Genomic DNA, 13,996 nt, shown 5'->3' with positions numbered 1-13,996 from the left:
AAAAAAAAAAACCAAAAAAAACAAAAAAACAAAAACAAAACAAAACAAACAAACAAAAAAATAAAAAACAAAAACCCCACACACGGCTGGGTGCCATGGCTCATGCCTGTGGTCCCACACTTTGGGAGGCCAAGGCAGATGGATCACCTGAGGTCAGGAGTTCCAGACCAGCCTGGCCAACATGGTGAAACCCCATCTACTAAAATTACAAAAATTAGCGGGGCGTGGTGGCGGGTGCCTGTGGTCCCAGCTACTCGGGAGGCTGAGGCAGGAGAATCACTTGAACTCAGGAGGCGGAGGTTGCAGTGAGCCGAGATGGTGCCGCTGCACTCCAGCCTGGGTGACAGAGACTGTCACAAAAAATAAATAAATCAATAAACCTCACGCAGCTGCTGGTCTTATCAAAATGCTGTAGGCTTTATCTTCCCAGAGGCTGCCTACCTCTTAGCAGAGATGTCCCCACCTAAGTGGACGCCTGCTTGTGGAACGCATCCTGGGAATGCAGGGTCCCAGCCTGTGGGTAGCAACCGCCATGGGCACCGAGGAAGAACTGTCCAGACCCCAGGCACACTTAGTGCCTGAAGAATACCTTTTATAGTGTTATTACTCAGCTGTTTCCTTTATATAATCCTGCATATATCATCACATATTAGTTTATAGAATTAGTGCCTGAAGTATAACTTACTGCTTACGTATACCTAGCTTATATAATCATACCTAATACTTATATCTAGCATACTTAGTTCTGTATAATCTTTCTATATAATCATCTAGGTATTGTAGTCAGAGCTGTACTGACACATTCAGTGCTGATTTATAGAATCCTTCCATATAACCATGTAGTAGTCTGTAGAAGGAGGAATGCCCAGAGCAGTCACAGAACAGAAGCAGTACATGGGAAAACAGCCAGACCAGGACGAGAACCAGAGACCCCGGCGGTGGCGTCCCTGCCTGAAAGGGCATACGCTGTATGGCAGGCTTGGAGCAGGAGCCTCTCCTCCTGATAGAGGAGCTGTAGCACCTCGCATCCAGTTCCTGTGGAAAGTCGGCCTCAGGCTGAGATCCTGGAAATAACCTAGGGAGAGGAACCCCTCTGGTGTGACCAGTCACGGTGGCTGTCCACCCTGTCAGTCTTATCTCACTTCCGTGCTAGCTCAAATCATCCTCCCATAAATATCATTTATATATATATATATATAAAATATATATAATACACATATATAATTATATACATAAAATATATATTATATATATATATATATAAAATATATATATATAAAATATATATAAAGACGGGGTTTCACCATGTTGGTCAGGCTGGTTTTGAACTCCCAACCTCAGGTGATCCGCCCGCCTTGGCCTCCAAAGTGCTTGGATTACAGGTGTGAGCCACCACACCCGGCCCCCATAAATATCTTAAGAGCACAAGCCTTCAGCTCCCACTGCACTGGCTTACAGTGTCCTTCTATTAGAAACCCTTTGAAGTCTCCAGCCCCCAGATAAGAAGTGTTGCACACGACGCCTGTTGCACACAGCCCACCTCCTTGCCTCGGTGACTTAATGGGGGTGGACCCCTTTTCTGTACACGGCCCTCTACTACTGTGCACGGCCCACCTCTCTGCCTGTGATATAATGGGGTGGCCCCTCGCTTGTGACTCACGTGATTATGCCCTGTCACTAAGCCTGTAGAGGATGACCTCACTCACAACCCTGCCCCCTGCTTGTACATAATAAATACAGATGCTCCTGGGCATTTGGGGCGCTTGCTGATCTCCGCTCACAGGTTGTGTGGCCCCCCGAGTCCAGATGCTCTTCAGTGTCCTGTCTCTTTACTTCTCAGATCCTGCACCTCAGCACAGCATAAGAGACACCCCACAAGCCTGTGGGGCCCTACAGCCCTACAGCAGCCTTGTCCCGGGACTTCTGGGGACTTCCTGCTGGACAGCTTCCCCGGGAGACTCATGGGTGTAGAAGGTGGGGCTGATGTCAGGAAGACACTTGAGATCCCCCTGCCACCTCCCAGTGCTGGGACCCTGGGCACCTCGGCAAGTTAATCTCCCTGTGCCTCAGTTTCCTCATCTGGAAGGCGGGGGGTAGTGACGGCCCCTTCGCAGGATGGTTGTGAGGCTTAGCTGACATTTAACTTGGGTCCTAGCACACAGCAAAAGCTCAATAAATGGCATTACTCCCAAATCTCTCTTCCTGGGCCCTTTCTTATTTTGTAAAGTGAGCTTTCCATGGGCTCAATTAAAAACCAGCAGAGAGTGGGGGAGGGTTTCATGGGTCCATGAGGGAGTGGAGGGGGGTCCTGGAAGGGGCCCCCATGACCTGGTCCCGAAACACTTCAGGTGGGGTGCAGTGGCTCACACCTGTAATCCCAGCAGTGTGGGAGGCTGAGGGAGGCAGATCACCTGAGGTCAGGAGTTCGAGTCCAGCCTGAGCGACATGGGGAAACCCATCTCTCCTAAAACTACAGAATGTAGCTGGGCGTGGCGGGCGCCTGTAATCCGAGCTTCTCAGGAGGCTGAGGCAGGAGAATCACTTGAACCCGGGAGGCGCAGGTTTCAGTGACTGGAGATGGCGCCTCTGCACTCCAGCCTGGGCGACAGGACGAGACCCCATCTCTTCAAAACAAAACAAAACCTCATGTCAAATGACCGCAGCATGGACTGGGCTCCGGTGTGCTTCCCGTGTCTGAACGCCTCTCCCAGGATGTCCTGGAGCCAGGGGCCCCACCCGGGGCCGGGGCAGCGCGCGCCATCAGAGCCCCCGCGCCGGCCGTCCCTCCGACGGGGGCCTGCCCCCCCAACCCAGTGCGCAAACCCCACGTCGTCCTCACCGGCCGCTGGGCCCGGCCTGCCTGCAGCGTGGGAAGCCCGCCAGGCCTGTGACCCGCGCCCGGGCGAGGGACGGACCCGCGCGGGATGCGTTCTGGGTCCCCGCAGGGAGCTCAGTGCCAGCGCCCGCGGAGCGGCGCGGACCCGCGGCTCCTTTCCCCGCATCCCGGGCGCAGGGCCGAGGGGGCGCCGGGCGCGGGCGCGAGCAGGAGCAGGACCGACGCGGGGAGCGCGCGGAGCCCGCCCGGGTCCGCCCCTCCCTCCGCCGCCCGGGGTCACGCGCCGCGCGGTGCCCGCCCCGCCCCGCCCCGCCGCGCCTGGGCCAGCGCTTCCCCGCGGCGAGTCCCGAGCCCCGGCCCATGGAGCAGCTGCTGCGCGCCGAGCTGCGCACCGCGACCCTGCGGGCCTTCGGCAGCCCCGGCGGCGGCTGCATCAGCGAGGGCCGAGCCTACGACACGGACGCGGGCCCCGTGTTCGTCAAAGTCAACCGCAGGACGCAGGTGCCGGCCCGTGGGCTCGCGGGGCTCTGCGCCGCCTGGGGAGGCGGAGGGGCCGGGCGGGCGCATTTCCCCGGGCTGGGCCTGGTGGGGTCAGCTTCGGCGCTGCGGTCTGGCCCCTGCGGGGAGCGCGGCTCCAGCGTCCTCCGAAGCTTTCGGCACCGCCGTTGCCTTCCCTTGGCCTCCATGCGCGGCGCACAGGCTTCTGGGGGTGGCTTTAATTTTTCTATCCATCAAGCATGCAGGGAGGTGAGGCTCGGGGTCCCGGGCCCAGCTCTGGGCCGCCCCTCTCAGCCCACGGCCCTCCTGGCAGTGGGGACAAAGCAGGGACGTGGCTGGACCCTGCGAGGGACCCCGCGGGCCAGGCTAGCGTTCTCCTTCGCACAGGCCTTGCCTGTGTTTAGCCCCGGTTTCTATCTCCTGCTGAAAATATTTCTGTTTAAGAATGTATGGGCCAGGCTCGGTGGCTCACACCTGTCATCCCAGCACTGTGGGAGGCCGAGGCAGGCGGATCACGAGGTCTGGAGTTCAAGACCAGCCTGGCCAACGTGGTGAAACCCTGTCTCTACTAAAAATATAAAAATTAGCCGGGCATGGTGGCACACGCCTGTAGTCCCAGTTACTCCGAGGCTGAGGCAGAAGAATTGCTTGAACCCAGGAGGCGGAGGTTGTCTCAAAAAAAAAAAAAAAAGAATGTATGGAAAATGTTAGCACAGGTGGAGAAAGTTAGCTTAAGCCTTGAGAGCAGGCAGGTGGGGAAAGGCAGGCCTGGGCACCCTCCCGGCCCGAGTGGGCTCAGGAGGCTCTGCCGCTCTGGTGGGGGAGCCTCTGAGGGGCTGCGGGGGTCCCGGTGGGGAGCGCTGGCAGGAGGAACCCCAGAGCCAGGCAGCCTGGGCATGGGATCAGATCCTCCTGCATTGCCTGCTCTGCTGGTTCAGGACCCGAATCCCTCAGGGTGAGGAGTCCCACTCACTGGGAAGCAGTTTTTGGTTCAGGCTTCCTACGGGGCCTGGGAAACTTCCTCAGCTGGTCCTGAAAGCTCTGGAGGGTGAGACCCCGCCTTTCCTCCCGCCCCGCGAAGGCCCTGCACACAGTAGGTGCTCAGTCCATGCATGAGCGCAGGAGACGCTGGGGTCCCTGGGGCTTAGCAGCCCGAAGCCCAGGAGTCCTCTGCCTGGTCACGTGGGGCTTGCCCTGGGGGCAGGGCTGGGGTGTGCCGCTGCCCTCCCAGCTGTAGATGCTCACACCCACCCGAGGGTCAGGCTGGCACCGGCTCCCAGGCTGGGGAGGCTGTACCTGGCTTCCCCTGGGGTACTTTGAAGTCAAGGGTGTTCTTTTCCTGGGTGACAGTAGATGCTTTGGTCTCATTCATGAGGTTTGATGTTTTAAAACATGCAATCCTACACTTTGGGAGGCCGAGGCAGGCAGATCACATGAGGTCAGGAGTTCTAGACAGCCTGGCCAACATGGTGAAACCCCATCTCTAGTAAAAATACAAAAAAACAGCGGGTTGTGGTGGCAGGCGCCTGTAGTTCCAGATACTCGGGGGACTGAGGCAGGAGAATCATTTGAACTCAGGAGGTGGAGGCTGTAGTGAGCCGAGATCATGACATTGCACCGCAGCCTGGGTAACAGAGTGAGACTCCGTCTCAAAACAAACAAATATGCAATTCTAGAGGCCGAGGTATTCACAGACCACACTGATCAATGCATTTCCACCAATGTGTAGTGCAATAAGGCGGGACTTCACCTAACTCAGAGTTGGGATGTTAGTGCGCATACTTCAGAAATAGGGAGGCCCGGGTCTCACGGGAGGTGCTGGGGGTGGGCGGGGGGTGCGGCACCTGTTAGCTTCCCAGCCCCTGCTGGGTGCGTGTCGATCGGAGGTCGGGCCCAGCCCCCTTCATCCCTGCCTGAAGTGTGTGCCCAGGTCAGCTCCACAGCTCTGCTATGGCTGCCACACCCTAGGAGGCAGCAAGGAAGCTGGGTGACCCGGGGGTCCAGCTCTGGACCCTGAGTTAACTCACACCTCCCCACGCCCCCAGCGCTCCGTGGCAGCCCCCCGTGGCCTGTGCTTCCTCCCCTCACAGCAGCCGGCAAACCCCACACCCCTCAGACCCCAGACTCAGGCTCAGCCTTGCAGCCTCTCCTCCCCAACGGGGGCCCCTCTGCACTCTGCCGTCCGCGGTGGATACCAGCTCCCAGCTGGTATCAGAGACTGATGGTCCTTGTGGTTCCCACGTGGTGGCTTCCATCAAGGGCCCAGTGAGCAGAGGCCCTGGCTGAGTCAACAAGGCTGATGAGGCTCGTGGCTGTTCTGGATGCAGGCCCGGCAGATGTTTGAGGGGGAGGTGGCGAGCCTGGAGGCCCTCCGGAGCACGGGCCTGGTGCGAGTGCCCAGGCCCATGAAGGTCATCGACTTGCCGGGAGGTGGGGCCGCCTTTGTGATGGAGCATTTGAAGATGAGGAGCTTGAGCAGGTGAGTGTGTGTGAGGGACCCATATGCACACATGTGTATAGGCAGAGAGAGACAGAGAGACAGAGAGAGGGACCGAGAGAGGGAGGGAGACAGAGAATCAGGGAGCAGCCTCTGGCTGAGCGGTCCATACAACTGCCCAGTTATCAGAGGCAGGGCTGGGAGTTCCACCCTGCCATTCTCAATGCAGATAAAAAGTTCTGCTTTCTGGTATGTGACTGTTTTTTAGATTAGTTTGGCTGTAATGAGGCTGCATAAAATAAGTTTTTTTTTTTTTTTTTTTTTGAAACACAGTCTCACTCTGTTGCCCAGGCTAGAGTGCAGTGGCACAATCTCGGCTCACTGCAACCTCTGCCTCCAGGGTTCAAGTGATTCTCCCACCTCAGCTTCCTGAGTAGCTGGGATTACAGGTGACTGCCACCACACCTGGCTGATTTTTATATTTGTAGTAGAGATGGGGTTTCACCATGTTGGCCAGGTTGGTCTCAAACTCCTGACCTCAAGGGATCCACGCACCTTGGGCTTCCAAAGTGCTGGTAATACAGGCATGAGCCACCACACCTGGCCAAAATAAGTATATTTGAACCTGCCATTTGCTTTGTACTTTATTTTTATCTTATGTTTTTTCAGAGACATAGTCTTGCTCTGTTGCCCAGGCTGGAGTGAAATGCTGTGATGTTGGCTCACTGCAACCTCTGCCTCCTGGGTTCAAGCAATTCTCCTGCCTCAGCCTCCTGAGTAGCTGGGATTACAGGTGTGTGCCACCACACCCAGCTAATTTTTGTATGTTTACTAGAAACGGGGTTTCACCATGTTGGCCAGGATGGTCTTGATCTCCTGACCTTGTGATCTGCCTGCCTTGGCCTCCGAAAGTGCTAGGATTATAGGTGTGAGCCACTGTGCCTGACCAAGAGTGGAGAGTAGTTTTTAATGTATTTAAAACATTTCTCAAAATGGAACAAACTGGGTGATGTTATTTTTCATTTGTTATTTTAATTAGCTGCATTTCTTCTTTTCTCAGTCAAGCATCAAAACTTGGAGACCAGATGGCAGATTTGCACCTTTACAACCAGAAGCTCAGGGAGAAGTTGAAGAAGGAGGAGAACACAGTGGGTATGTTCAGATTGCTTTTGGATACCCTTGACCCAGCCACATTGTCTATCCTAGATTGGTGCTCATGGTACTTCTTGGTGGCATTTCAATAATAGGCTGAGTTGTATACCATCTCCCTTTACACTACAGTATGAAAATGAGATTATTAAATAAGAATTTTGATGGAACTGATAAGCTAGTAGAACTGGCACATGACCCCTTTTATACCCAGCCCTCCTGTCTGGTGTGCTTGAGGTAATAACCACCCCTTTTATACCCAGCCTTGCTGTCCAGTGTGCTTGAGGTAGGAGTGTGCTGGCAGATCCATATGTTGATTAATTGCTATTGTATGTAGTACATCCTCAGACCACCCATATTGTAGCATGTGCAGCCCAGGCTTGTACTGATGCTATGCTGAGGTCTGGTATTTAAGAGAAAGACAAACGGCTCCTTCAGGGCAAGGATCTCTGTCAACAGGCCGAAGAAGTGAGGGTGCTGAGCCTCAGTATGTGACCAAGTTCGGCTTCCACACGGTGACATGCTGCGGCTTCATCCCACAGGTGAGTGCCTGGGTAAGCATGTTCCCTGATGCTCTAATGCTGGTCACCCATGCTTTATATGTGACAGAGTGCAGTCCCCTAGGCACCAGTAAGATTGACTACCTGATTTCTGAAAGCAGGGTACAAGGTGTGATACCTGGAATGGGGAGAGCAGATGCTGAAGGTCACTGAGCTGAGCTGGGCAGGTTCACAGGACACGCTGAGGGTCACTGAGCTGAGCTGGGCAGGGTCACTGAGCTGAGCTGGGCAGGCTCACGGCAGATGCTGAGGGTCACTGAGCTGAGCTGGGCAGGCTCACGGCAGATGCTGAGGGTCACTGGGCTGAGCTGAGGCAGGCAGATTGGCATTCCAAGCAGAGGCAGCCTCGAGTGCAAAGGCTGTGTTGCACAAGGCTGCTGATGAGTATGAGGGACGGGAGACAGTGGCTGATAGCTAGTGTGCAAAGTCAGGGGTTAAGTCCTGATTACTCAGCTCCTCCCTGAGGCCTTTACAAATTATTTATTTAGATACAATTGAGATCTAATTCACATAAGAGCCACCATTTTAAAGGGTAGAATTAATTGGTTTCAGTACATTCACAAGGGTGTGCAACCATCACCGCTGTTTAATTCCAGAACATCTTCATTATCCTAAAGCAGAACCCATTAGCAGTTACCCCCTATGTCCCCCTTCCCTGGCAACCACTAATGTCCTTCTCTCTCTTCGAATTGACCTACTCTGGACATTTCATATGAGTGGAATCACATAATATGTGACCTCTTGTGCCTGGCTTCTTTCACTAAGCATCGTGTTTCAAGGTTCTTCCGTGTTGTAGCAGGTATTAGAATGCTATTCTCTTATGGCTGAATAATATTCCATTGTATGGCTAGGCCACATTTTTGCTTATGTATTCCTTTTTATGGCTGAATAAATATCGAGGCCTCTTGAACCATCATCTCTGAAACCTGTGAAATTCCAGAGAAGGCTTTGGACAGCCCCCCTGCCCTATGCTTCCCTCAAAGAAGCCATTATGGGACCATATTTTGGTTTCATTAGGGACACAGTGCCCATTACATAAGACCTAGTCCGGTTTAAAGTTACTGCTTCCTGAAGAGAGGATGCTTTCAAATCTGTGTCCTCATCGAAGCCTGTCCTGACTAGTTGGGTCCCTGGGGATAATGACCAAGCTCTCCCTGGTGTGGGTGGAGGGAGATTCTCCCAGCTGGAGGCCACTTGGTGCAAGATCCTCATGACGCCCAAGCAGATTTAGGGTTCCCAGCCAACAGGCAGTCCTCATATCTGGGCTCGCTAGAACTGCACATGCAGTCTACCAGATTTACCAAGACCCCCAAGATCTCAGCCACAGTGGGTTCCCCTGGGGTCACACAGCTGCCTAGAGTCAGTGAGCAGCACTGCCTTCATCGCCAGGTGAGCTGTGGATGCTGAGGTCAAGGGCTGCAAGTGTGGGGTCTGTGGGACTTGGCTGGCCCAGCAGAGTGGTGTTTCAAAGAAATGAAGTAAAATCTTACCCAGAGCCTCTGTGTGTGAAGCAGATGAGAAGGCGGCTGCTGTTTGGAGCACAGGTAGCCCCTCAACGCCCCTGTGGACTCCAGGATCAATGAGCCACCTCAGATCAGCTGCCGCCTGGCTAGGAAGGGTGAGGGGCTAGGGAGGACACCTGCCCTGTGTCCTGCCCCTCGTGCCTTGGACAGCACCAGGTTCTGGAGGCTTCCCACTTCTCAGGAGGGCTGAATGGGTCCTGGGGTGCGTGTGCTGCCTCCATTTGGGGGCAATGCTGAACAGTGGGCTCCTCAGACACCGGAGGCACCGAGGCCCGCTGGGACCACCAGCTGGGCCGGCTGCACTGATGGCCGCCTGCTCCGTACGCTGACACATACCAGGCAGTGCTCTAAGTGCTTCATCGGACTCAACTCACCCCCTAGCCCTAGCAGGTAACCAGGCAGGCGGTGTCATTGATCCGTGTTATAGATGAGGAAACTGCTGTGCAGGGTGACACTCCCGGGACCGTGGAGCTCGTCATGGGGCAGCTGGGCTTTGGTTCTCAGTCTGGCTCCAGAGCACAGGCCTGACCGTGACACAGCCCTGCCTGCCCCTCTGTCAAGGGGAGGCGTGGCCACAGGGACCAGCTGTGCACCCTGATGGCACTTTTCCTGGGTCGCTGGATCACAGCCCCTCTGTTCAGGTTGCGGGCTGTTCATGGGCTGGCCCATGCTGGTCCCCTGCTCCCAGCACTAGCCCTGGGTGTCTTTCCAAGAGAGGACAGAGCTCAGACGCCGGGAGCTTGGGCAGACACATGGGAAATGATGGGAGGCGGCAGGGTGCCCATCTGAGCTGGGGCCTGACAGCCGGGCTGTGGGGAGGTGCACACAGCACCTGGGGGTGAGCCCCAGGCAGAGTCACCACAGCACCTACGTGCAGGGAGAGCCTGATGGTGCGGACCCTCGACCAGGGTGGTCCTCCATGTAAAACTCCCCTGAGGAGTTTTACAAAACAACCCTTTGTACAAAATAAGCTTTGCATTTTTCTCTATTTTGAGGTGTAATTGACGTAAGTTGCACCCATTTAAAACACATAATTTGGTGCACTTTGACATGTTTGTACCTGTGAACCTCTTGCCACAGTCAAGGTGAGTATACTGATGACCCTGCGCCTGGGCAGCCACTCGCCTGCTGTCACTGTGGATTAGTTTGCATCTTGTGGAATTTAACATAAAGAGAATCGTATGGCTGGCAGGCAGTCTTTTCGTCTGGCGGCTTTCACTCTGCGTAATCATTCTGACGTTTACCCATGTCTGAAATCCTTGGATGTTCATCCTTGACAGACATCCATGGTGCATGTGTCAAAAGGCCACCCCACTGTATGGGTATTACACGCCTGTTTATCCATCCACATGTGGATGGACTTCCAGGTCATTTCCAGCTTTTGGTTATACAAATAAAGCCGCTGTGAATCTTTGTGTGCAGATCTTTGGACAAATGCTTCCGCTTATCTTAGCTAAATACTTAGGGTGGGAACGACTGTGTCATATGGTGGATTCATACTTAACTCTTTAAGAAACCACCAAACTTGGCCTGGTGCAGTGGCTCACGCCTGTAATTCAGCAGGTGAAACCCTGTCTCTACTAAAGATACAAAAAATTAGTCAGGTGGGGTGGCAGACGCCTGTAGTCCCAGCTACTGGGGAGGCTCAGGCAGGAGAAACACTTGAACCTGGGAGGTGGGAGGCTGCAGTGAGCTGAGACCGCACCACTGCACTCCAGCCTGAGTCTGGGCAACAAGAACAAAACTCAGTCTCAAAAAAAAAAAAAAAAATCCTTGTTGTTATTTTTTTTTTGAAATGCAGTTTCGCTCTGTTGAGCAGGCTGGAGTGCAGTGGTGTGATCTCGGCTCACTGCAGCCTCTGCCTCCCGGGTTCAAGCGATTCTCCTGTCTCAGCCTCCTGAGTAGCTGGGACTACAGGCGCCTGCCACTACGCCTGGCTGATTTTTGTGTGTTTTTTCTTTGAGACAGTCTGGCTCTATTGTCTAGGCTGGAGTGCAGTGGTGAGATCTGGCTCACTACAACCTTTTGCCTCTTGAGTTCAAGTGATTCTCCTGCCTCAGCCTCCTGAGTAGCTGGGATTACAGGTTTGTGCCACCACGCTCGGCTAATTTTTTATATTTTTTATAGAGACAGGCTTTCATCATGTCGGCCAGGCTGGTCTGGAACTCCTGACCTCAGGCAATCTGCCTGCCTTGGCCTCCCAGAGTGCTGGGATCACGGGTGTGAGCCACTGTGCCGGGCCCTTGTTATCCTTTTAATATCTGTAAAATCTGCATTGACGTCACCTCTCTCATTCCTGACACTGGTAATGTATCTTCCTTCTTTTTTCCGAGTCAGCCCAGCTAGGTGTTTATCAATTTTACTGAGCGCCTCAAAGGACCAACTTTTTGCACGTTAATTTTCTCGTTTTTCTAACTTCTGTTTCACTGATTTTAGATAAGATCTTTATTATTTCATTTTTTCTGCTCACATTAAGTTTAACGTGCTCTTCTTTTTCTGGCTGGTTAGGGTAGAAGCTGAGGTCATGATTTGAGACCTTTTTTTTTTTTTTTTTTTGGAAGGGGTTTTCCCTTTTTTTACCCAGGTGGGAGTGCAATGGCGCGATCTCGGCTCACCGCAACCTCCGCCTCCTGGGTTCAGGCAATTCTCCTGCCTCAGCCTCCTGAGTAGCTGGGATTACAGGCACGCGCCACCATGCCCAGCTAATTTTTTGTATTTTTAGTAGAGACGGGGTTTCACCATGTTGACCAGGATGGTCTCGATCTGTTGACCTCGTGATCCACCCGCCTTGGCCTCCCAAAGTGCTGGGATTACAGGCTTGAGCCACCGCGCCCGGCCGATTTGAGACCTTTGCTCACAGACCTTTAGCGCTGCACTCTTCCCCTTAAGTACTGCTTCAGTGGCATCTCACAAATTATAAGTTGTGTTTTTGCTTTCATTCAATTGAAAACACTTTCTAATTTCCCTTTAGAAGTCTTCCTTATGCAGATTTTAGAAGTGTGTTATTTAGCTTTCAAATAGTTGAGGAATTTCCAGAGATATTTCCTATTGATTTCTGATTTAATTTCATTATACTTTGCATGCTTAAATTCAATTTATTGAGATTTGTGTGCAGGGAGAAAAATCTTTTTCTATTTCTCTTCTTATAGGCCAGGAATCCTACTGGATTAATAACTCACCCTCATGATTTTATTTAACCCTCATTACCTCCTAGAGGCCCTTCGTCCAATACAGTTGTAATAGTAAAGGTTAGGACTTCCACGTAGGGATGGGCTGGGGCACCATTCGGTCCATAGCAGGATATGGGGTTTATCTGTTTCTCCTGCAGTCCTCAGTTTTACGTACCTCGAAGCTGTGATATTAGAGGTGAAGGCATTTAGGGTTATTATGCTCGTCAGTCGACTCCCTTTGTGAAATGACTATACTTGGCGATTTTCTTTGCTCCAAAATCTACTTTGTCTCGTATTAATGCAGCCGCCCCAGCTTTCTTTTGACTGGCGTTAGCGTGGTGTGTCTTTTCCGCCCTTTTAAGCTATTTTTTTCACATATGATGCATTTTTTACGAGTTCTTGGCTTTTGCTTTATTTTTCTCACCTGCCAATCTGTCATTTACCTGGAGTGTTTATTTTTGACATCCGTGTTGAATGTGCTTAGTCATACGCTGAGGTTTGAGCCTGTCACCTTGCGGTTTGTCTCATCCGCCCTTTGCTCCCTCCTCCCTCTTCACCTGCCTTCTTCTGGGTTGTTCTGTGTTTCTGTCTCACCTCCTGTGCTGGCTTACTAGCCGTCCCTGGTGTGTTTAATGGTCCCTCCACGGTTTAGGCAGCACGTGGCTCCCAGCTGCAGCAGTCTCCTCTTCCCTGTTGCCAGGTGAATGAATGGCAGGATGACTGGCCCACCTTTTTCGCCCGGCACCGGCTCCAGGCGCAGCTGGACCTCATCGAGAAGGACTATGCTGACCGAGAGGCACGAGAACTCTGGTCCCGGCTACAGGTGGGCATGGCCGTGACTTCTCTGGGCAAGGGCTTGTCCTCTCTTGAGCCCACCCCATTTGTGTGGGGTCCTCTGTGAAACTGAGCCCCGGAGCAGAGACGGTCAAGTCGGGCACATCAGTGCCTGACCAGTGGCCTGACGGGGAAGCCGAAGGGGTGAGAAGTGAAGACAGGCTTGGCTCCTGCCCCTCTCCCCTGCCGGGCCACCAGGTATTCAGCCTCAGACTTTCCTCATGTGAAACACAGGTGCTAGTAAACGGTGTCGCTGACCCCGATTACTTTTCTTACTGTCAGTAACACTTGTCCACTCCAGTCCATTCCTCTCCCGTGGGAAGATGTAGGGACTGGATGCTCCAGTGACTGATTTCAACAGGTGACTCCCGGCCAGGTGCAGTGGCTGACGCCTATAATTGCAGCACGTTGAGAGACTGAGGCAGGCGGTTCACTTGAGGTCAGGAGTTTGAGACTGGCCTGGCCAATATGGTGAAACCCCGTCTCTACTAAAAATACAAAAATGAACCGGGCATGGTGGTGCGTGCCTGTAATCCCAGCTACCCGGGAGGCTGAGGCAGGAGAATCGCTTGAACCCGAGAGGTGGAGGCTGCAGAGAGCCGAGATGGCGCCACTGCACTCCAGCCTGGTGACAGAGTGAGACTCTGTCTCCATGATTTATTGACATCAATCAATACATGACAAACAAAGCCTGCAGACACACGTGAAGTGAAATAAAAGTGGAGGGAGTTTGCTAAGGTGGCCATCACTGTTCCTACCTGCGGATCGATCAGACTGTGACCTGGGAGGTTCTCCCGTGTGGAAGTCAGTCAGTCGTTAGTATGTGCAGCTTCTAGACCTAAGTCAGGAGGAAATCCTGTTAGACAAAGCTGGACTCCCTGGAGTCAGGGGGCCCCGATGCCTGGGCTTGGCACGCAGTGCTGGGTCCGACTGGAGCCAGCTCGCGGGGGCCTCTGCCTTATGGCCAAGGAGGAGGTGATGAGGCCGGG

At 53.4% G+C, this 13,996-nt stretch overlaps 1 protein-coding gene and 1 long non-coding RNA gene across 2 annotated transcripts in view; one reads left to right on the top strand and one right to left on the bottom strand.

Moving 5' to 3' along the window:
* LOC116525452 overlaps nucleotides 1–6,545 on the bottom strand; it is a 20,539-nt gene extending 13,994 nt beyond the window's left edge. The window contains exon 1 of the long non-coding RNA XR_004257691.1: nucleotides 6,504–6,545. This is a non-coding gene — a long non-coding RNA (uncharacterized LOC116525452). The remainder of the gene's footprint in view (nucleotides 1–6,503) is intronic.
* On the top strand, nucleotides 3,138–13,416 carry FN3K (fructosamine 3 kinase). The gene is made up of 5 exons (XM_032241197.1): nucleotides 3,138–3,337; nucleotides 5,662–5,813; nucleotides 6,832–6,923; nucleotides 7,380–7,462; nucleotides 12,874–13,416. The coding sequence occupies exons 1-5, from the start codon at nucleotides 3,197–3,199 to the stop codon at nucleotides 13,072–13,074; spliced, it is 669 nt and encodes a 222-aa protein (XP_032097088.1). The 5' UTR covers nucleotides 3,138–3,196; the 3' UTR covers nucleotides 13,075–13,416.
* Nucleotides 13,417–13,996: the final 580 nt, after the last annotated feature.

The sequence above is a fragment of the Sapajus apella genome, unplaced genomic scaffold (assembly GCF_009761245.1).
Source record: "Sapajus apella isolate SASKATOON/1434 unplaced genomic scaffold, GSC_monkey_1.0 scaffold48, whole genome shotgun sequence".
In the NCBI taxonomy this organism is placed as follows: Eukaryota; Metazoa; Chordata; class Mammalia; order Primates; family Cebidae; genus Sapajus; species Sapajus apella.
Note: the sequence above shows the minus strand (reverse complement) of the source record. Positions and strands in the feature narration are given on the sequence as shown.